The sequence below is a fragment of the Amyelois transitella genome, chromosome Z (genome assembly GCF_032362555.1).
Source record: "Amyelois transitella isolate CPQ chromosome Z, ilAmyTran1.1, whole genome shotgun sequence".
Taxonomy (NCBI): Eukaryota; Metazoa; Arthropoda; class Insecta; order Lepidoptera; family Pyralidae; genus Amyelois; species Amyelois transitella.
The window spans coordinates 1,811,282-1,834,759 of record NC_083535.1 but is presented as its reverse complement, the minus strand read 5'-3'; the positions used below and the strand labels follow the sequence as shown (position 1 = coordinate 1,834,759).

Here is a 23,478-nt window from a genome sequence, read left to right as displayed (position 1 = left end):
TAGACCTCATTAATAAATAGTTAGCATTATTTTAACGCTGAATGGAAACGTTGGAAAGCGAAAGCCTTTACGAACGTACCTTGATCAAATCAAGTTCTGGTGAAAGCTCAGGTCAAGAATACTTCGAATCGCTGAGCTTGCATGAAGAGAATGAAGCGAGATATGTATGCAAAGATCGTGGTTAGTGAAAAGTTGTTGTACTCTCCGGAAAAAAAAATGGCGTGATTTATTTATGTACTAATGGATGGAAGTTCTTCCAATGACTTTAAGCGAGCCAGTGGACTGAAAACTGAGCACGCTGAAAACTGGACTAAATGGAGAAGGAAAAGATGGAAAGTGGACCTCGGGGCCCTGAACTCTACTGCGGAAGGTGCGAAGATTAGAGATGAGAGAGAGTTAGATAGAGAGATAAGTCCGTTCTGACTCTTCGAAGACATCTGAAATCTCACAGCTGAAATATTCCTTTAATTGTGACAAGAGGCCGCCCGCGACTTCATCCGCGTGGAATCATTCCCGCGGGAACCCCGGATTATATGTTACTCTGAGTCTTCAGCTACCTACATACCAAATTTCATCGTAATCGGTTTAGTAGTTTTTGCGTGAAAGAGTAACAAACATCCATCCTGACATACTCACAAACTTTCGCATTTATAAAGTAGGATAGGATATTTCGACATTTTTATTAAAAACATAAAATCCATCACAGACTCTTAGTAAATGTTCAAGTAAATTCTTAAAATAGCTGGTATTAAATTTCTGTTTTCGCAAACAAGACGCGATCCCCTCCGCGGTATTTACAAACTTCACGGAGGGAATTTATTTATTTATCTTATACTTTATTGAGCCTTGAACCTACAACAGGTTTACTTAATGCTGATAGCAGTGTCTGCCTATCACCGTTTAGAAAATACTTAGTATTTTCTTTCATTTGAAGTATTTGTTGAATAGTTATAATAATTTGTGAGTGAGAGGGAAAAAGTGTTACCTTTGGAAGCGAATTTTAACAAAATATTAGCCTATTTCAAAAATTGTTTTTACAACATCAATGGCTTTGATTATGTCCTATCCAAAAATACCAAGAAAGGCATCACTTTTCTTGGTATTTTATTTTTTCTCCAAAAAAAAAACAGTTACATCAAAGTACCTTACATACCTTCAATAACAATATCAGTAAATAAAGTTTTCATAGGCATCTTACTGCACCACATTTTATTCAGACTTTTATTTTTTTAGATTAGGTTTATGTATTATACTTCATTAAAAGAGTTTATCAATTAAAATAAAAAAGACACAAATAATTTTAATAAATTTGTTATAATAATTTTTAAATTAATGATTAGGTAATAAGGTTATTTTAAATAAACATTATGGTTAATTAATAAATGATTGAATCTAAAACAAATTATATGTTTACGCAGACAACTGGCCGCTGTTTCCGAGAAGACCGGCACTCCGGCCTTCGCCACCATCTGCGGGGGTCTGGCAGCCGCTATGGTGGCCCTGCTGATTCAACTGGAGGTTCTGGTGGAGATGATGAGCATTGGTATGTGTTTGTTGAATATATATATAGGTGCGAGGCGAAATTGTGTGTGATTCGCTCACCCGCCGGCTTATCGGATCTCAGACACACACGCTAACTGTACCTTCCATTGTGAACTGCTGTCCAAAATTCATCATGGTGGAAGATATAATACTTCCTTCTCTTTCACTCAAATTCAAATTGAAAATTTTTATTCATTATTATAGGATACTATCATATCGCTTAATAATTGTCAAATCTTTTAGTTTCACAACATTGGTTGACGTCAAATAATTTACTTAAAACTAAGTTTACTGCCGCTTCCAAGGCGTCATTGCAGAAAAAGCGGTGCACATACACTAAATTGTGTATAAAAATTTAGAAGAGAAGTATTATATTTTCAACTTCAAGATACAGATGTTATTTAGCTTTTTAAAATTTTAGTGAAGCAGCGTAAAGTTCCGACATTTATATTCACAAGAAACCAATGTTTTTTTTTTTCTTTTGTAAAAGTCACTTGCGTACCTATTTCTTATTGATTTCGGAAATTTATCTTTTAAAATTTAAGTTTTTAATCTGCGAAAAAATATATTTTTACATAATTATTAAACTTTGATATTAATCAATCAATAAATGTAAAAAAACTACAAAATATTGCAATGTTTTTTTAGTCTTACAGGTGACTTTTTCGTGATTTGATGTCCATTTTTAATGACCAGGTTCACGCCAATTAACAGCTTTAGTCTTGTATATATTATAGCTTTAGGTACTAAGGATTTTCGAATATAAATAAATCAATACCAAGAAGGTTTTTCAGTATTATCGAAAATGTTTTTTTAGAGGTTTTTACTGGCAGCATTTAAAAAATACACTATCTGTAGAAAAATTAGAAAACATGAAGCGTTCCTATAAGTACGTCAAAAGCATTAATTTTACATGGTTGCAATAATTACTCATATTTATCAAATTATTTCTTCAGTTCTTATTTCTATTTTGTTATTTTCATGCAAAGACATGCTCAGTAATTTGATGTTTGACGAAGAAATTATTTGCCGTCTTGCAAATTTTAGGCGAACATGTTTGTAGTTCATTTACTTAGGAACCAGTTTAATATTAGAACTAAATACTTCTCAAAGGATCTCTCTAGTATCCGTAAGATTAAATATACATATCAAATTCAAGGAAAGCTCAAAGGAATTTGCTTGGAAATTACAAGGCTTTATAACATCGGTGCTAGAGCATAGGGTAACGGTGGTCGAGTGGTTAAAGTAGCCGTTTAAAAAAAGAACGAAGATTTAGGCGAACAGGTTCGAATACTACCGCGAGCTTCTGCTTCTTCTTCTTTTCCAAATATATTACAAGATGCTTTTATATCATTTTCTACATCATACATACATACATATAATCATGTCGTTTGTTTTGTGAGACGTGATATTATTTAGGAACGTTATGATAACATGCATCAGTTTCTTCTCTTTCCATGTAAGAGTAAGAATTAAATTAGAAAAAAAAATTGAATTCCTCTTTTATTTTCGATGGGATAGCAAACTCTCTCTCTATCCTCTATCTCAATTCCATTATATACCTTCGAGAACTCCTGAAGGCATTCGAGTCTTTTCAGCACTGCCTACTCCTCTTCGGAGCCTTTTTGAGACTATTCGTTCTGTCTACCCTATAAAGGAAAACGGCGTATATGTAAACCTCCCGCTCTAAAAGCATATTACCGCGTGCATCCTGACCCGTTGGATTCCAAGCGATCCTGTGGCTATACTAACGTACCCCCCTTTGATTCCTGATGCAGACAAATACTTGTGGTCTTTGTCATGTTCAGTCCAGTATTAGTGCGTGTTCGTGTCCAGTGAACCGACATAATACGGTGAAAGAAATTTATTCTCATAAAAGAATCTACAAAAAAAAAATCACTTACAATGAGAACTTTAAATATTCTTCAAATATTAACATTTAGTGGACGCGTACAAATTGTCGGTAGTTAAACAATAAACTATTTTTCATACCCCTTAGTAATGAGGGTTGTCCACTCTTAACCTTTTTTTTTAACTAGAAATTACTTAATTATAAATTACTAGAGGCCGCCCGCGACTTCGTCCGCATGGAAACCCTATCAATCCCGCGGGAACTCTGGGATAAAAAGTAGCCTATGTGTTATTCTGGGTCTTCAGCTACCTACATACCAAATTTCATGGTAATCGGTTCAGTAGTTTTTGCGTGAAAGAGTAACAAACATCCATACAAACTTTCGCCTTTATAATAGTAGTAGGATATGGCAAAACAACGTTTACCGGGACAGCTAGTTTAGAGTTAAAATCTTTTTTACACAAAAACAAGCCTAAGGCTTACCGCAATAGGTACAGAAAAACACAAATTTAATTTAAAACTATTTTGTTAAAAGATTTTCCGCTCGGAGAGGCTACCTCAGTTCAAAGTAACATCGCTTAGTCGGACTGAGGACTATTTAACTTTAAAAATATCTCTTTGAAGTAAATATCGTTGGAAATATGAAAATATTTTGTTTTATCGTTTGACTTCTGATTACGCCTTGATATCGATATTATAAAGAGAAAAGATTTGTGCTATTATTTGGAACGGACTAAATAGAAAATATTTACATTTTTGTTGCAACTAGAATCCGATTTTGATGAAATACTCTTAGTCGTAAATGATGACTAAGAAATAGGCTTTTAATATCGAGATTTCTCTTGTAGGCGATTTGACTCTTAATTCAAAACAAAACTATTTTACCGCGAACGCAAAACAAAAAGAAACCTGAATGTTCAATGGGGAAAAACATCTGAAAAAAAAAACGTTGGAAAATTTCCCATTTCCCTTCAGAAACTTACCCGGACAGTCCCCTGGCATATCAATAAAGATTGATCTGTGCACTTTGTATGTATCAATACAACGAATAGGCGGATTAATCCATCAACGCCTGGAGAATCTAAAAATATAACGATATTTTATGTCATTGGCGTTGGTACACCATTTAATACACAATACATACATACATATAGTCACGTCTATATTCCTTGCGGGGTAGACAGAGCCAACAGTCTCGAAAATACTGATAGACCGTGTTCTGCTGTTTGGCTTAATGATAGAATTGAGATTCAAATAGTGACGGGTTGCTAGCCCATTGCCTAAATGATGATAGAGGTTCTTAGTATCACCATTTGAGTGATGTGCTAGCAATCCGCCACTATTTTATCTCAATTGTTAGTTCTGTCTACCCGTAAGGAACACAGACGTGATGATATGTATGAGTTCACTGTATAGGTGATAGTATAAGTCATCACTACAAACTACACTGCGACGTTTTCATCGACGATGTCAATTTAAGAAGTAGTTATATCGAAAACCTGGACAAATAAACATTTGTCGTGTCATGAAAAATAATGTAAACATGCTTGAAACTTAACCACATTGAAAAACAAACATCTTAACCAAACTACGATGTTTGAATTGTTCGGAAAAATGTAATAATGTTCGTATTTGTCTGCCGGAAATAATATAATACTGTAAGTCCCTTTTAGGGAGTATCGGTGGAAGGTATAGGTATGGTGTCTGGTTAAAATGCGTGATGCGCATAAAGGCACAGGTTCCAATCCCACTTCGGCGATGTACCAATGAATATTTTCGAAGTTATGAACATTAGTTTTAATACTAACCGATGCTCTTACGGTGAGGGAAAACATCGTGAGGAAAACTGCATATTCAGGCAACTGGATGCTGATGATGGATTTAAATGGGTAAGGTTGACCTGCAAAGGAGGTCACATTAGAATCACCCAATCCAGGATTTTTGGTCAAAGACATACCCCGGGCTCATCTCCAGAGTGGTGAGGATACAACCGGGACTCAAACCAGGACGAAGTAAAATACATGTTAGTGAAAGAATAAACTTGCAGAACATTAAAAAAATACTACATCAGAACGAAGAGTGAATTCTTACAAGTTTATTGCAACTGCAAAACCATTTTCAATAGTTCTCAATCACAGATATAAATTTAGCTAGACCCCGCGAAAACTTATATGTACACTTCATAGAAAAGCGAAGCAATATCCGATGTCTTTTCGAACTCTCTCTCATTCTATTTCTATAGCGATCGTCATTTATTGAAGTCAATGACAAATCGTGGTAAACTCTAAATTTGAATTTCTCTTGCGAGAATTTTGAAGCACTTCAGCGAAGACTGATAAAGTATAATTCTATTCTCAGAAATATGTAGAGATCGTGGCAAGAAAGATGTAGTATCTGCCTACCCATCCGGGAAAATGGCGTGATTTTAAGTACCTCTGTATGTATAATTCTGTGAGATTATTTGTGCTTTCATCTATCACCCTAGACCTTACTTGCTTATCACTAGACAGATTGAGATCAGACGCACTCAAATTCTTAACAAAAATGTTAAAATGTACAATCGCCAACGCCACACAATGTAGGTACAATTGTGCATTATCTAGCGAAAATTTTGGTCGAATACAGTGATTTTACGAATAATGTCATTGGTTTTTACCTTATTCTGTGCCTTGTTTTATTAACGAACTTTTACATACCATACTGCCATGTCTTTTGTTATCTTAATTTCAATTAATTGTAACCTTCTAGTTCGAGAAAAACGATGAGCTTCCACGAAAATTGTGGCAAGTGTAAAGATATACTTAGTTTCCGCCTACCCCTCGGAGAAAGTGGCGTCATATCATATTCGTTATGGATTTAGAATAATCTTTATACATACATACATGTTATCCCTTGCGAGGTAGACAGAGCCAACGTCTTGAAAATACTGACAGGCCGCGTTGAACTGTTTGGCTTACTGATGGAATAGAAATTCATGTAAAGTGACAGGTTGCTAACCCGTCGCCTAAAAGAAGAATCCCAAGTTTATAAGCCTACCCCTTAGTTGAATCCTATCTATCAAAGAATCTTCACACTCTTAGAAAATTAATTATAATTTATAGTTTGCCACAAATGTCAAAATTAATTTTGATCTTGCGGTGTCTATCTGAAACTATGTCTGTGTTCCCATCCTACGTTATTTCTGAAATGAAAGGTGCATCTAAAGTTGTTTCTAGTTGTGCACGCCACCTCGCGGATTTATTTATCAAAACTATTTCTGGGCACAAAAGCGGTCGCACCGCGCTACTAAAGAAAAACTTGTGCGCAGCTTTTAGAAGCTTATTAAACTTTTAATTAATATCTTCGGATGGCAACGGCAACTTCGCGCGCGTATTCATTTCCCTCGTCGCCAATTTGTAGTGAGGTGCTTTTGTAAAAACTTTTTCAGCGCTTTGCACAAAAGCTTATTTGAAAGGTGTTGCACCTAATTTCGGAATTAACTTTTAATGAGTGCATATATTTTTAATTGGGGATTCCCTGAACAGGGAATCGCTGTTGTCTTTTATTTATCGTCCCGTATAAGTCATGTCTAATCAGAATAAGACTACTTATGCCTGCTACTTCGTACGCGTGGTAGAGTTACTTAAAACAAATTTCACTGCACTTTTAAATTAATCTCCATTTTTTTAATTATCGTTTTTTAGACTTTTCCTTAATCGTCTTTTACAACATCCATGGGAAAGATATGGAGTGGTGAAATGTAATTGCAATGGTTTCGGTAGTGTGCTTGCCTGTGACACCGCAGGTCCCGGGTTCGAATCCCGGGCAGATCTTTTGAGAATCATTTTTTCTAAATTTGCTTTGGTCATATTTATCTATATAAGAATATATTGTAAAATATAGTATCGTTTGGTAATTGTCTCATTACACAAGTCTCAAACTTAATTCGAGGCTAACTCGATCTATATCTCTAAATTAGTCCCGTATATACTTATTTATTTTATTTTAAAGTACATCTAAAACATTAGATTTATAAAAACAATTCATATCTTCATGGTACATAGTCAATGCATAACTATTGACTTTATAAGTGAACGTTATATCCCCTCACGAAGGCGTCGTAATAAACCGAGTCTTACCAGGTCATTGACGCAGAATTTCTATCTCAATAGTTATCTGATATAAAACGAATAAGTGGAAAAACTTATCTTCATTCATGACATAAGCAAACGTGATAGAAATAGGTCAATAAAAACCGGCCAACAGCGACTCGGACTCTCGTACGATGGGTTCCGTATCTACTATAATCGCGTTTGTTGGTTAAGTATATATATATTTTTTAATTCACGCCTCATTCATTCACCTGTCAATTGAAATGGACTGAAAAGTTGTTTAAAAATTTGCTTTTGTTGTATGGTAATGGAATAATATTTTTTTTTTCATGAATATTTACTAAATTTTCTGTGAAAATTTCAAGCATTATTTTATTCTACCTGTTACTAATATTATTTATAATATTTTTATTAATATTGGGGAAAATATATGAAAAAAACATTTTTATAGTAAGGGGACCATCTTAATATTTAATTTTTAAACTGTTTAGTATTTGTTGTGACATTGCGACAACGGAAATACATAATTTGTGATAACTTTAGCTTTATAACTATCAAAGTTAATGAGATACAGCCTGGTGACAGACACACACACTGACGGAGAGCGGAGGCTTTGTAATAGTACCCCGTTTTAGGCCGGGACTCCACCAAAGCGGAGACGAGACGAGCGGAGAGGAGATGTTTTTTAAACAACCAATAGAATTGAGTTATTGACACGTCTCCTCTCCGCTCAGCTTCAGTGGAGATCGCTGTGCGGAGATGTGTAATATTTGTATGTCGCGATGGAAGCGGAGATGTGAGCTGTGCGCGGACGACGCGCAGTGGAGACGAGAGATGTGAGCGGCGTGCAGTGAGCGATGTCACCCTCCCCCCTCTCGCCCGCCTTTCGTGTCAGAATGCGTACTGAGCACTCAACGCCCCGCACCCGAGCTGAAAAACATCTCTTCTCGCACAGCACACAGCACACCGCACACATCTCCGCTTTGGTGGAGTCCCGCGAGCTGAAAAACATCTCTTCTCGCACAGCACACAGCACACCGCACACATCTCTGCTTTGGTGGAGTCCCGGCCTTAACCTTTTAGGTACGGAACCCTAAAAAGCAATAATAGAAAAACAACAGACCTTTTCAAAGAATTATTAGTTCACGCTGCATTTTATGCAATTGTGTATTGTATTATATTATTCTTTGTATAGACTGAATACGAGATTATGTTCCATAGAAAGCTAGATTCTAGTACAAACTTCGAAATATTTCGTACACATTTTATATAGAGCGCGCTTTCGACCCCTCGCTTTTATTTTTATGAAGTACAGTGGAATCCGGTTATAACGACGGTCAAGGGACCAGTGATATTACGTCGTAATAACCGGAAGTCGTACTAAACAATCATTTTTTTTTATATTTGTGGATATAGTCGAGTGATTTACACCAAGTTCCTTCGCAATAGTTACATTCGACTCGCCAGCTTCTAAACGTTGTAAAATAAAACTTTTTTCTTCAATAGAGAAACTTTTTCGCTTAGCCATTTTAGTACGCGCACTCACTTGTCACCCGCAAATTAGGAAATGTAACATAAACAAAACAGACAGTCCGCGATGCATGGGCTAGGTAGGTGCGCGGGGCGGGGATAGCTTCTATTATGTACCTATAACTTAGATTTGTTTGTAAACACGTCGACGTACGTCGTTATAACCGGACAATGTGCGTTGAATTCCGTCGTTAAAAGCGGTCGGTCGTTATAAGCGCAGTCGTAATAAACGAATGTACTTTCATAGTGGCTCGATACGAAACCAAACATATGTCTATAGTTGCGTCGCTAAAAACGGTTGGTTGTTATATGCGAAGTCGTACTAAACGGATTCTACTGTATTTGAAAACTTGTTTTAATTTGAATATGGAACTTAACGTTTTTAATTTAATGCACACATTTACGAAATAGAAGATTACAACGTATGCATTTCCAGAAATGACTTATTAATTTCCCATAAGTGATGCCTGTGCCAAAGTTAAGTGAAAATTATCCAGCTCATTTTACAATAGCGGTAACAAAAAAAATACATACAGTAACAAGAGTTTCAATTTTTTTTTACAATTCTTTTATACCAATATTTTATAAACGTTAAAAAAGCTTTCAATATAATTTTACAACTTTACTCTTCTTATTCCATTCATATTGTTTACGAATGTATTATTATTAAAAACTATATATTTAATTAACAGCACAGCACACAATTAGAAAACTTCTAACAATAACATGGCAGCCCGCGACCCAACGTCAGAGTGAAAACACAGTGACGCGACGAATTCAGTCGATAAAAGTAGTGATAGTTCAGTCCTTAATCGACTAATTACCTTGCGGTTAACGATACGGTAATCACGTCTTTATCTATAAGAGGGTAGATAGAGTTCACGATCTTCAAAAACTGCAAGGCTATGTTTGCTTGTATGGCTTTGATAATGGAATAAAGATTCAAATAGTGACAAGTTAGTAGCCTTTACGACAGAAAATACCAGTAACCAAATGGCCATCTTATAATACATATTTCTTATATTATGTACGACTAGAGGCCGCCTGCGACTTCGTCCGCATGGAAACCCTATAAATCCCGCGGTAACTCCGGGATAAAAAGTAGCCTATATGTTATTCTGAGTCTTCAGCTACCAACATACCAAATTTCATCTTAATCGGTTTAGTAGTTCTTGCGTGAAAGAGTAACAAACATCCATACTGACATCCTGACATACTCACAAACTTTCGCATTTATAATATTAGTAGGATTTTGCAAAGGTATAGAGAAGTGCTTTTGTCTGTGCAAATTCCCGATCGGCCAGTGCGCACTCTAATTGAAACAAAATACGTTCCTTACCGCCTCTAGGCATAGAGGCCATGTAGAGGTTAGATAATAAGTAATTAACAGAGTTTGCAGCGTCGGCCGGCAAGTCAGGTATAGTTACTGCACACAAGACCTGAACTAAACTAATATTAAATGCTAGTTAACTCATTACGGGAGCCACGTCAGAGGGTTTAGATTAATTTTGCAAGGCCAACATCGCGATGGGTAAAAGATGTTACGGGATACATACATACATAAAATCACGCCTCTTTCCCGGAGGGGTAGGCAGAGACTACCTCTTTCCACTTGCCACGATCTCTGCGTACTTCCTTCGCTTCGTCCACATTCACGAGGTATTGACAAATTTAGCCTTGTTGTCACCCTTCTTACAGTAGATTCCCGATTACCGTAGTGGTCTTGAATCTTTTTCTCATTTAGTGCGCTTTCGAGCAAGAAGCTCTAATTTTTATGAAGTTTTTGAAAATTTGTTTAAATTCGAAATTTGGAACTTAACACACACGAGTAGGGTTATCAATAATATGTTACAGCATGTAAATCTTGCTGCACAATCGCATTCTGTCTCTCATATTATCATGATAGCTGTAAGATGTATATAAATAAAGAAATTTGAGCTGCAAAAGTCTAGTCCGATAAAAAAAACTATAAAAATTGCTTAATTACTTAATATTGAACTAACAAAATATTTAAATTACTGTGACTGTTTCATATCTTGCCCTTGAACGCCGCACGAAGATGAATCAATCAATTCGAAATGTAAAAATATTATAACCAAACAAGAAACGGCTAATATCAGAGACTACTAACGTTGAAATATTCTTTTTTTGATATCAAAAATAGAATCTGTCTGTCAAACTACGATTAAGTGCCTACCACAAACTTGTTCGCTCTTGACAAACAAAGCGCAGGTCGTTTTAATGTCACCTTGTGTTTGTTCATACAAAATATAATTTGATCGTAATATCGCAAATAACATTGTATTATCTTTTCCTTTGATCGACGGTTACTGGATACTTTAAAAGGGCTATTCTTCGCGTTCGCGTTCAGTAAAAATATTGTAAAGCATAATTTTAACACCTTTTGTTTTCAAGCACATTGTTTCTTATGAGATATTGACGTTGGATTAGCTTCATAAAAGCTGTTACCTAGAATTGTTTAAGGAAATTTACTCTTTTCAAAAGATATATAATGAACAAGCGCTTCAATGGGAATAGGTACTGTTTACATAAATTAGTATGTCTTAAAACTTTAAATAACGACCGTAGTGTAAAATATATATATGTATGTTGACGGCCTCTGTGGCGCAGCGGTAGTGCACTTGTCTGTTTCGCCGGAGGTCCCGGGTTCGAATCCCGGCCAAGGCATGATGAGAAACGAATTTTCTCTAATTGGCCTGGGTGTTGGATGTTTATCTATATAATAATTTATTCTAAAATATAGTATCGTTGAGTGAGTATCTCGTAACACAAGTTTCGAACTTACTTCGAGGCTAACTCTTAACTCTTAATGTTGGTCGAAATTCAAGTTTCTCAGAGTCAGCGAGTCAATGTGCGCTCTACATATATAATGTGGACACTCTATCAGTTGACCTGAATATAAAATTAATCTGTTTTAATATACATCAGGCTAAGTAAAGTGCCTTTTCGCCGAACCACTAAAACAACACGATGAATACTTTATAGTACGGTTAATAGATATTTAGTTACTTTTCATTCTGATTTTATTGAACGAGGACGTATACTTTATTTTATAATAAATACTTATATAAATAAACATCCAAGATCCATACCCTGACCGGGATTCGAACCCAGGACTTCCGGTGTCACAGACAAGCGTACTATCGCTGCACCACAGAGGCCGTCAAAATGTTAAACATGTTAAAACCTGATAATTATATCTGAAATATTTCCGCGCGACGCCGCAGGAATTCGATTCTGAATTTAATTAATTATATTAAAATCATATGCGACATTACGCTCCCGCTAATTATTTTAATGAGGCTGCAATCCAATACTTTGATTTTCATTTATTAACTATCTATGAATTAATACAATTTATTGCTAGTACCTGGACGACCGAGCAGAGTTCCGGTATTTTCGTTGATTGTTTGAAAAACCACAATATTGCATTTTCTTTTAAAAGATACCCGTTAATTTAAAAAAAAAAACAATCATAATGTACTTAAATTGAGAATCGAATCTAGAATTCCAACGGGATAGTTACCAGCGCAAACCACTAAGTCTTTTGTGAAAAAAATATTTTAGACTTATATCCAGCCAATTCGATATTGTTGTAATTTTTTTCATAAAATACCAAATATTATATATTTGGTGCACATAATATTTTACAGTATAAGATAAATATTATTGATTAAAAAAAAAAAAAACACCGACATTCACTCGGTCACCCAAGTACTTCATATATATTTATAATGTAATGTTTATAGATTATATGGACCTATAACATTAATGTCAATTTTGGGAATTGATGAAAGGTGAAAAAAGAATATGTCTAATATTCTTTTTTCAAAACTTTCATTGTACATACATACCTACATATCTTTGAATATTGAAAAATTCAAGTCCGCGACAGTTCGTAGGTAAATCTTGCCAATTGTTGCCCTATTTTCTTAAAGGCAACTGGGGCACATAAAACATGTATTGGGGCATCTATTTTTTGAAATGCCTTTACAGAACTTCGGCCTGTTTCTCACTGGCTCGCCGTACTATTGTGAGATTTGTATTTCTATTCGTTTCGCTCGAGGTTCACTTTCTGTTGGTCTTATTTAAGGACCACTTGTTACCTGTAGTTACATTCTTTACGTCTCTATCCCTTACAGGATAGACAGAGCTAAAAGTCCTGAAAAATAAAGCTGCAATAGATTGCTTTATATTCATTCATATTTTTTAATGAAGACAATGTGCATTCGTCTCCAATTAAAGTGATCTATATTTGTAAATTGACGTCGGGTGAAAACGCTGCAGTGTAGTTTGTTCCGTCGCTTCTACTACACATACGCTTTAAAGCGGTAGTAGTTATAATTAGATTTAAGTGATGTGACGTCAATAAGTGATACCTCGTATGCAATTTTGAAAATAAATCTTTTCTATTCTGTTCTTAAAAATAGTGACTGATTGCTAGGAAGAATGACGAGTTTATTATCATTTCCCTTGATGACTTTTACAAAATGCATCTGGCACATCATCATCATCATATGGTCACGTCTATATCCCTTGTGGGATAGACAGAGCCAACAGTCTTGACGATAGACCACTTTCAGCTATTTTGCTGGCACACACCGCTTTATTTGCTACGAGTACAAAACCAGTAGGATAGCCATTAAATTAATATGCATATTCCCTAAGGCACGCCTTCTACGACTACGGCCCGGTCCAAGTCTTAAATGTTGGGAACTACACAGCTGTATGTACATACATACCTACATATGATCACGTCTTTATCCCTTACGGGGCAGACAGAGCCAATAGTCTTGAAAAGACTGATAGGCCACGTTCAGCTGTTTGGCTTAATGATAGAATTGAGATTCAAATAGTGACGGGTTGCTAGCCCATCGCCTAAAAGAAGAATCCCAAGTTTATAAGCCTATCCCTTATTCGCCTTTTACGACATCCATGGGAACGAGATGGAGTGGTCCTATTCTTTTTTTTATTGGTGCCGGGAACCACACGGCACGGAAGCTGTATGTGCCTTCAAGAAACGTCTCACGATAGCGGCTGAGATAGTATAAAACATCTGTACACCTTTTACGCTAAGGTGGTTATATAAATAACAGTTTTACCCAGCAAACAGTGTGCACGAGGAATCTTGAATTTTTAATACCGCTGGTTCTACGGTGATAACACACTAGCTGTGCCCGCGATTTCGTCCGCGTGGAATGGTTATTTTGGGCATCGTAGAAGCTCTCAAGGATGAATAATTTTCCCCGTTTTTTTTCACATTTTCCATTATTTCTTCGCTCGTAATAGTTGCAGAGTGATGTTATATAGCCTAAAGCCTTCCTCGATGAATGATCTATTTAACACAAAAAGATTTTTTCAATTCGAACCAGTAGTTTCTTAGATTAGCGCGTTCAAACAAGGAAACTCTTCAGCTTTATAATATTAGTATAGATACGTTTTGGAGAGCTTCAGCGGTTTAAGCGCCAAATTTATTTTACCGGCATTACATTGAGTAGGGTTCGCGTGATACGCTCACAAAAATTACAAGTGAATGACATAAAAATGATATAAATAGGGTTGCGATAGCCATAATGAGTTTCGGAAGTGTAACACCCTCAAACATGTTACGTTTTTATAATTTACATAGTAGACAGAGTAGTTTAGATGGAGATACAGAAGTGACAGGTTGCTAAAGAGATTAATAGCAAGTTTTCTTTGCTCGCCGTTTGTTATTTTCTTTTTGTGCCGTGTGGTTCCCGGCACAAATAAATAAGAATAGGACTACTCCATCTCTTTTCTATGGATGTCGTAAGGAGCGACTAAGGGATTGGCTTATAAACTTGAGATTCTTCGTTTAGGCGATGGGCTAGCAACCTGTCACTATTTTTGAATCTCTATTCTAACAGCTGAACGTGACCTGTCAGTCTTTCAAGACTGATGGCTTTGTCTACCCCGCAAGGGATAAAGACGTAATAATCTAAATAAAATTAAAAAATCCAATATGGTTTAAGATCCCCTGCAATGGTTGCGGAGGTCAGACGGGAGTTGATATCTTGCAAATCCTGACTCACCCAATCCAGGATCCACGGTCAAAGGCGAACCCCGGGCTCCTCTCCAGAATGGTCCAGATATATCCGGAACTAAAGCTACCGGGAAAAAAATATGCGTGGCATTATCAACTCTATATCATTACCTAAAACGGTTGATTAAGAACTCAAATACCGATAACCCTTCTCGTCATAATTGGAGCTATGATTGTATGATCCACGTAAATAGTCATTTATCAATTTGCACTATACCAACCCGGTTATTCGAAGCTGTCGGTGCATTGAATTGATAATGTAAGGTGAAGTGCATAGGAACAGCTTTAGTACTAAGTTATTGAATAAATGATGAGTGAATAACAGCTTGCGGTTAGGCATGGTACACACAGATTAGACATATGTATTATAATAAGGATAGTGTGGGTTTTTTTTTTTATAAATTATACATTAAATTATTTCGATACATTTACTAGACAATAAAAAAAATACGGTCGAATTGAGAAACTTCTCCTTTTTTTAAGTCGGTTAATTTTTTTTATATTTTTATTAAAACACCATAAAACGTCAAACTTGCTTGAAGATAGTGTTATATGGTTCACAGCACTTCAGAAAGGCGACTAAGGGAATAGGAAAGGCTCATATACTTGTGATTAATCTGGCACTATTTGAATTTCAATACCATCATAAAGCCATACAGCTGAACGTGGTCTTTCAGTCTTTTAAATACTCTTGGCTCTGTCTACCACGGAAGGGATACTGTCGTGATGATATATACATACATACATACGTATGTTACATAAATAACGGCAACTTTTAACGTATACATCACGTCCATAGAAATTATTTCTGTGTGATTCGTGACTAAGCGATTCTTCATTACGTTGACACTATCTGTAATTATAAAGTTGGAGTATACATTCATTCATATTGTCACGTCTATAACCCATGCGGGGTAGGCAGAGCCAACAGTCTTGAATAGACTGTAAGGCCCCGTTAAGGTGTATGGCTTAATGATGGAATTGAGATTCAAATAGTGATAGTTGAAAGACCATCGTCTACATGGGGAATCAAGTTTATAAGCCTATCCCTTAGTCACCTTTAATGACATCCATAGGAAATAAAAAGAGTTGTTCTATTATAAAGTGCCGGAAACCACACAGCAAACATACATACATAAATCACGCCTCTTTCCCGGAGGGGTAGACAGAGACCACAATCTTTCCACTTCCACTTTTCACACAGCAAATAGTGAGAGTATTTGTATCTATTTACTTTGAGTATCTGAGATTTTTTTTTATATCTTATCTAATGTTTCAAATCAAAAGCCTTTTTTATCGAAATGTATCTTAGGAAATAGGTTCAAATCCGTGATTCAAAGGTTTCAAAGATATGTGCCAGATAAAAAAATAAGATGGGCCATCAAAATGAAACTGAATAAAAAGGTTTAACTTTGAACATTTCAATCAACAAAATTCGATCTTTTTATGAAGATCCGTGCCCGGTAAATAGCCTTTTGCGATGTAAGAAGTAAATTTTGTTACAAGAATATTTTACTTAAATAGTCTCTCTCTCTCAATCTGGCGTGTCCCCAATTGCACCCTCTGCTACAAAGCTTCAGAGCCCAGGTTCCGCTTTCCTACTAATTTTACTTAAATAGTTCTTAACGCCAGTACCTACTTTCTTCAATACATTCATATAATACTATAAATTGTACCTGATGTATGTAAATACCGATAAATAAAAATGTGAAAATGTGATTTTTAAAATGTCTGTCTGTATGTGTGTAAGTCGACTCGCGAAAACCATCACGTGAAAACAAAAAATTTTCTCACCACCCCACTACGGGGCAAGATAAGGGTTAGCTTTCTCACAAAACTATTGCCGCGAACGAAGTCGTGGGTATTAATTAAATTTTGGTAAAAACTTAAGCTATTCACTTAGTGCAAGCTGTATGATCTATTATGGAGGGATTTAGTTTATTATCTTCATGCTGTGTGGTTCCCGGCACTAATAAAAAAAGAATAGGACCACTCTATCTCGTTCCCACGGATGTCGTAAAAGGCGACTAAGGCTTATTAACTTGGGATTCTTCTTTTAGGCGATGGGGTAGCAACCTGTCACTATTTGAATCTCAATTCTATCATCAAGCCAAAAAGCTGAATGTGGCCTTTCAGTCTTTCCAAGACTCTTGGCTTTATCTACCCAGTAAGGGATAAAGACGTGATTATATGTGTTTAAAATGAACACTTAAAAAGATAAAAAACAAATTATTGTAAGTACATGTTATCCAGAAACCTACTTACAATGCGCCGTACTTACTTATAATTAATTTCACACTAAAGAGTGTGAAATTAATTATAAGTTTAAATAAATAATTAAATTAATGCAGTATTAATTTGAACAACATATTTAATTACACACTCAATATTAAATAAATACTAATAATTTGAAATGAATGTATGTACGATAATAATTTTAAATGTAACAGTCGTTGAAATTAAATTAATCGCTCGACTTACATTAATCCGTATTTAACGATTATTGATGAAGTTATCAGAAAAATAACAAAAAAATAATTAACAAGTTAAATAATTGACCGTGTGGTTCCCAGCATCAAAAATAGCACTTAATCTCTTTCCCATGGATGTCGTAAAAGGCGACTAAGGACTAGGCTTACAAACTTGGGATTATTTTTTTAGGAGATGGGTTAGCAACCTGTCTCTATGAATCTCAATTCTATCATTAAGCCTTATATCTGAACGTGGCCGATCAGTCTTTTCAAGACTTGGCTCTGTCTACCCCACAAGGGATAAAGACGTGACCATATGTATGTACGTATGAAATTTACTAGTGGATTTTACTTAGCGTTTTTAATTATAGTCTAAGAGCTAGTGAACCGTCCGAGTAACGGTGTTCCTGTAAGGCTAGAAATTTGTAGAGTGATGATTCATAGCACACCAAGGCCAAAAATCATGACCTGTCAAGCATCTGCCCTGCACGTCATCAACACTTTTATTACTTAAAATGTAAAATACATAGGATAAAAAAACTTCCTGTTTCAAAATTGAATATCATCGATTTTATTTATCCGTTCTAAGAAAATTTTAAATAAACGATTTTATGTGGGCGAGATAATACTTTGTATGATGAATTAATATAAAATAAATAAAAGTAATAAATCTCAATCTGTGTATTTTGTCAAAAAAAAAATGTCTCTGCCTACCTCTTCGGGAAGGAGACGTGATTTCTAGCATATCACGAACAGATGTCTTGTATCGGTACTATTCCCAAGCGAGGTGTAGTGATTCGTCTTCAACACGCGATTTCTTTTTAGTGTTCCGTATCTGAATAAGCAAATAGTGTCACTGTCAAGTTGCTTTTTAGTTTGTTTGTCTATATGTTTTTTATCTATAACCATTATTCGAAAAGATATAAGAATAATTGTTACATAGATATGCAGAGAATAAAATAGATTATTAATTGATAATAAAATAGATTATAAATTGACAGACAGTCTTACTGATGTAATTAAAAGGACCGAAGAATTGACTAACTGACTTTGGTCACGTTACTCTAAAAATAATATATAAAAAGGAAATATTCGATTGTAGCTTATTTATTATAGAATGGCTAAATCCTTAGGTTTTAAGATAAGATAAGATAAATTTATTTGCCAAAATATGTATACATAGCATATAAATGTATTTAAGATGTCAAAATTAAAATAGTGTTTCAACATGTTTTACCGTCATGACAGTGTGAAAATGTTAATAATGACAATATAATGTGCTTTCACGTGAAAATTACTTGGTCAAAATCATTCAAGTAGGTAAACTTTATATGAAATACAAAATAAAAACAAAAAAAAACCGTCATCAAGCGAAATTAGCATCACTTAAGTTTGTCAGAGAGGAATTAATTTACATTATAATAACATTTCCCATTTATGTAAAAAAAAACAATCGAAAAAACTTCTGTAAAATATTGTATGGTATCATTCCTCCTGGCTTTAGTCCCGGTTGCATTCTCACCACTCTGGAGAGGAGCCCGGGGTAAGCCCTTGACCATGAGTCCTGGATTGGGTGAGTCAGGTTTTTACACGAAGCGACTCCTGTCAGACCTCCACAATATTTACGGAAACCTTACCCGTATTGGATCATAACAAAAGCTGTACAAAATTAATGTGCCTATTCCTTAAGTCTCTTTTATTAACACCACTATAAAGACGTGGAGTTCTGAAGTTCCGGGAACCACACGGCAACGATAAACTGCAAGATTCTTCCAACTACAATACCATTGAATTCTTAACACAACTATTTTCATATATATCCTTAATTTTCTCAAACCACTTATTCAACTTCTCTTCAACAGGTACCCTGCTCGCCTACACGTTGGTGTCGACCTGCGTGCTGGTCCTTCGATACCAACCCCACACCACCAACCTCATTGAACTGCTTCCTCAAAGTCTGCGGACTCCTGTCGATCCTGAAGGTACAGCATCTGCGAACCGGGAGACTTCATTTACAGTAAGTCACACATTTTACTAAAAGGATTGTTAAGTTGCCTTAGAAAAAAGTTATTCTGAGTTTTGACATGTATTATATAACATATGATCACGTCTATACCCCCAGCGGGGTAGATAGAGCCACCAGTCTTGAAAAGATTGATAGGCCACGATATTATATAAGTATGTCTGTATCTGTGTCCGTGATTATCTGTCGTCGCTGAACCGATTCTGATCCGGTTTCCATGAAAGTGTTTGTTACACTTTGGAGAAGGTTTTGGAAATTTTACCGACTTAACAAAGGAGAATATCGATTGGAGGCTGTTCTATTTTGACCTTAACGGTAATCGAGTACGCAGATTTATTCGCGATGAGTTTTCTCACTGTAAGAACTGAGACAAGAGTAACTCTGTCTGTAGCATAGTTTTGCCATCGACTGAGAAAGTTGTCTATATCTTTTCCATGATTTTCCCTTGGGTCTACGCCCTTCTGTGACTCATCGATTTGCTGGTAGGGCCCATCTCTCTGGCGGCATGTGGAAAACATGTCATGCAAACATTCAGCGTAATCCTATTTTAACTAGGCTGACCTAATGCTTGCTTCTGACAGAGGCTTTTGGATGGAGAAAGGGCTTAAAAAATAGCTACTCGCTAGCCACTTTTTATACTAATATACCTCCAACATCTTTACGAGAACTATAGTCTCATGTACATTATCCATTGCCAAGCCTCAGAAACCGCTTTCATACATTTAATATCAATATTTTTACAATAAAAATAAATTGTTACATTCAGCACATTCGTTACGCCCCATGAATACGTAAGAGGTGTTCACAATATTGTAATAATTCTGTGATATTGCAATACTGTGACGCCTGAGCTTTATAAAGGTACAATCACACATAAACAAGTCGTACACGTCCCGACGGAGATCCGACCGGAAAAGTCAGATACGATACACAATTGTACGTATTTATGTACGTACATATTGAAATGTCACCTTTTTGACATTGTTTTGTTACATTACAGACCTGCGGAATAAGATTTTTTTGTGTTGCATTTTGGTAATTGAATACTTAATGCATTTTAGTATCTAATTCATAAATTAATTTTCTTTATATTTTTTCATCAATTTACTTGAAATACCATTAAAGTACACGAAATGATTACTGAGTGCTCATTAAAGGTACAAAATTATTATATAAATAAGAAAACATGCCGTAAAACCACGCGGCGTTGTACAACAATTTGTATAATAAGTATATATTAAAAGCAATTGTACCTATTGTATCTTTAATTAAACTTGTATTTAACAATAATACCCACAAAAGTACACATTTTGTATATGTCTGTGTCTTGTCATGAAAAATGTTGGTATCCGACATTTACCTGTCGTATTATCCGAATAAGTCAATGTTACATCCGAGATCTCCTTTAAAAAATATAAATAAAGATACAAAAAAAAATACAAAAAAATAGTGTCAAAATGTACAATAATGGTACAAATACACAAGCAAGCCGTACCCGTCCCGACGCACCCCAACCGTACGGAAAAGTCACTCTACATGTAGTTATACGTTTTCATGGTCTATCGTAAACAAATCAATAGATGTCTGGAATGTACTACCAATAAAGATGAAATAAAACAACAAGAAATGTGTATAAAAATGTATTATTTGTAGATACACAAAAGAAAACCAAAGTTTTAGAAATTAATTTGTTAATTTCTTGATGATTATCTTAGTATCTTCGTTCTTTATTCTTACCACGTAAATATGTAATTTTGTTAAGGATAATTTCAATAATACATTTAATGCTTAGGATTTTTTTGCCTGGACCACCTCGTCAGACACATAAAACCTTCACGAGTTTACATATACTTCTTTTTCTTTATAAATTCCCACGGAAGCAAAGCCCGCGAAAAAGCTTGTATGTCTATAAAAGGAAAATGTATCTAGCAGAAGATTTCGCTTATTTTTGAGATACAAATAATTTTTTAACGTATTTTTTCCCAAAAATAATTAAACAATACAATACAAGTTATCTTTATTGCCCATAAAAATATGTACATATGTAGTAGAAACATACATTATGAAATTATGTTGAGCAAAGGCGGACTTATCGCTAAACAATCTCTTCCAGCCAACCTTTGGTTACATTATATCAGGTAACTAGCTGTGCCCGCGACTCCGTCCGCGTGGAATAGTTATTTTGGGCATCATTGAAGCCCTCGAGAGTGAATAATTTTCCCCATTTTTCACATTTTCCATTATTTCTTCGCTCCTAATAGTTGCAGCGTAATGTAATATAGCCTAAAGCCTTCCTCGATAAATGGTCTATTTAACGCAAAAAGAATTTTTCAATTCGAACCAGTAGTTCCTGAGATTAGCACGTTCAAACAAACAAATAATATTAGTATAGATTACCACCAGATTGAGGAATACGGATTAATTTTTAAATACCGAACGCTTTAATTATTATCAACCGTCAACAAGTGTTAATTGTAACTCAGTTAATTATGCCAATTCGTACGTGTCTGTGAAAATGCGACTAGCAATTGATGGCCGGTTCGCACGTCGAGAATTCCAGCGCGGTAGTTCCAATTGGCAATTTAATTTTGATATGTGGCCGGTGGTCGCTCGTAAACCCTTTGATTTCAACTTCATCCTACCATTTATCTGTTTGTTGTGGTTTTTGTATGGCTATACCATCACAATAGAATTAATATCTGATATCTTGTAGTCTAATGAATGAATGAATCATTATTAACAGGTGAACAGATTCGTAATGTTAGATAACTTAAACTGATCTAGTTCCTTTATTGTTTGCCGGTTGAATGGGAGAGATCCCTTCATGGGATTAGTCCGCCATAGCCATTCCTGGCCATCGTACCGGCTACAGAGCAGCAAAGGTTTCCCTGTAGCATAATGCGTTAAAATTTCAAACAAATTAGTTTAGACATCGCCATTTTATGTCGTCGAGGTAATTTTATAGCCACTGTATTTTGTCGTTGTGGTTTTAAGAAAAGAGTTTTATAGCAATATAGTGTAATTTTAAATTAGTACCGTGTGATTCCCGGCACTAATATAAAAAAGAAGAATAGAAACACTTTATCTCTTTCCCATTGATGCCGTAAAAGGCGGCTAAGAGATAGGCTTGTAAACTTGGGATTCTTCTTTAAGGCGATAGGCTAGCAACCTGACACTATTTGAATCTCAATGATTATATCATTAAGCATAACAGCTGAACGTGTCCTGGCAGAGTTCTGTCTACTCTGCTGCTCCTGCTGGATATAGACGTGATTATGTGAATGAATGAATTAATTAATTAATAAACTTAGTTTGGGCTTAATCTCTCGACCACTGACGCTCATCAGAACTCCAGGACAATGATATTATTAAAATTTATTATCTGAAATGGTACTTAGCTTTAATGTAATGCTCCATCTCGTAATAGCCCTCTAAAACTGGACAAATCGTTCAAATGTCAACGTTCAGTGATATTTTAATCCACGTAGAGCCACTTCAACCCTCAGGGTATCGTAAAGTCCGTGATAAAACTGTTAGCGGAATAGGATCATGTTGCTTATTATTCACAGTTATTTTACCTTCCTTTCGCATTTTGTATTTTTGAAGAAGTATGTCTTCCTCTTTTTCTCACACTCTCCTTCTCTTTCTTCAGCCTAATGACTACTATTAGCCCCGGTTTTGCCCTTCTTGCGAAGAAGCTTGACATGCCCCTATGACCTAAATCATGTATTGGGTGAGTCAGGTTTAACTGGCGTTTTACCTCCGCAATCTTTGCACGGGAGCCTAACCCGTATTGGTTGATACTAACTCGTCCAGTTGCCTACCAGGTTTCCTCATGAAATTTTCTAACCGTAGGACATACATACATAAAATCACGCCTCTTT

At 35.6% G+C, this 23,478-nt stretch overlaps 1 protein-coding gene across 1 annotated transcript in view; it reads left to right on the top strand.

Moving 5' to 3' along the window:
* The window catches only part of LOC106130489 (probable cationic amino acid transporter), a 79,469-nt gene that overhangs the window by 45,678 nt on the left and 10,313 nt on the right, over positions 1-23,478 (top strand). Inside the window, exons 10-11 of the mRNA XM_060953731.1 lie at positions 1,419-1,543; positions 19,434-19,588. Of these exons, the coding sequence (XP_060809714.1) occupies positions 1,419-1,543; positions 19,434-19,588 (280 nt within the window). The remainder of the gene's footprint in view (positions 1-1,418; positions 1,544-19,433; positions 19,589-23,478) is intronic.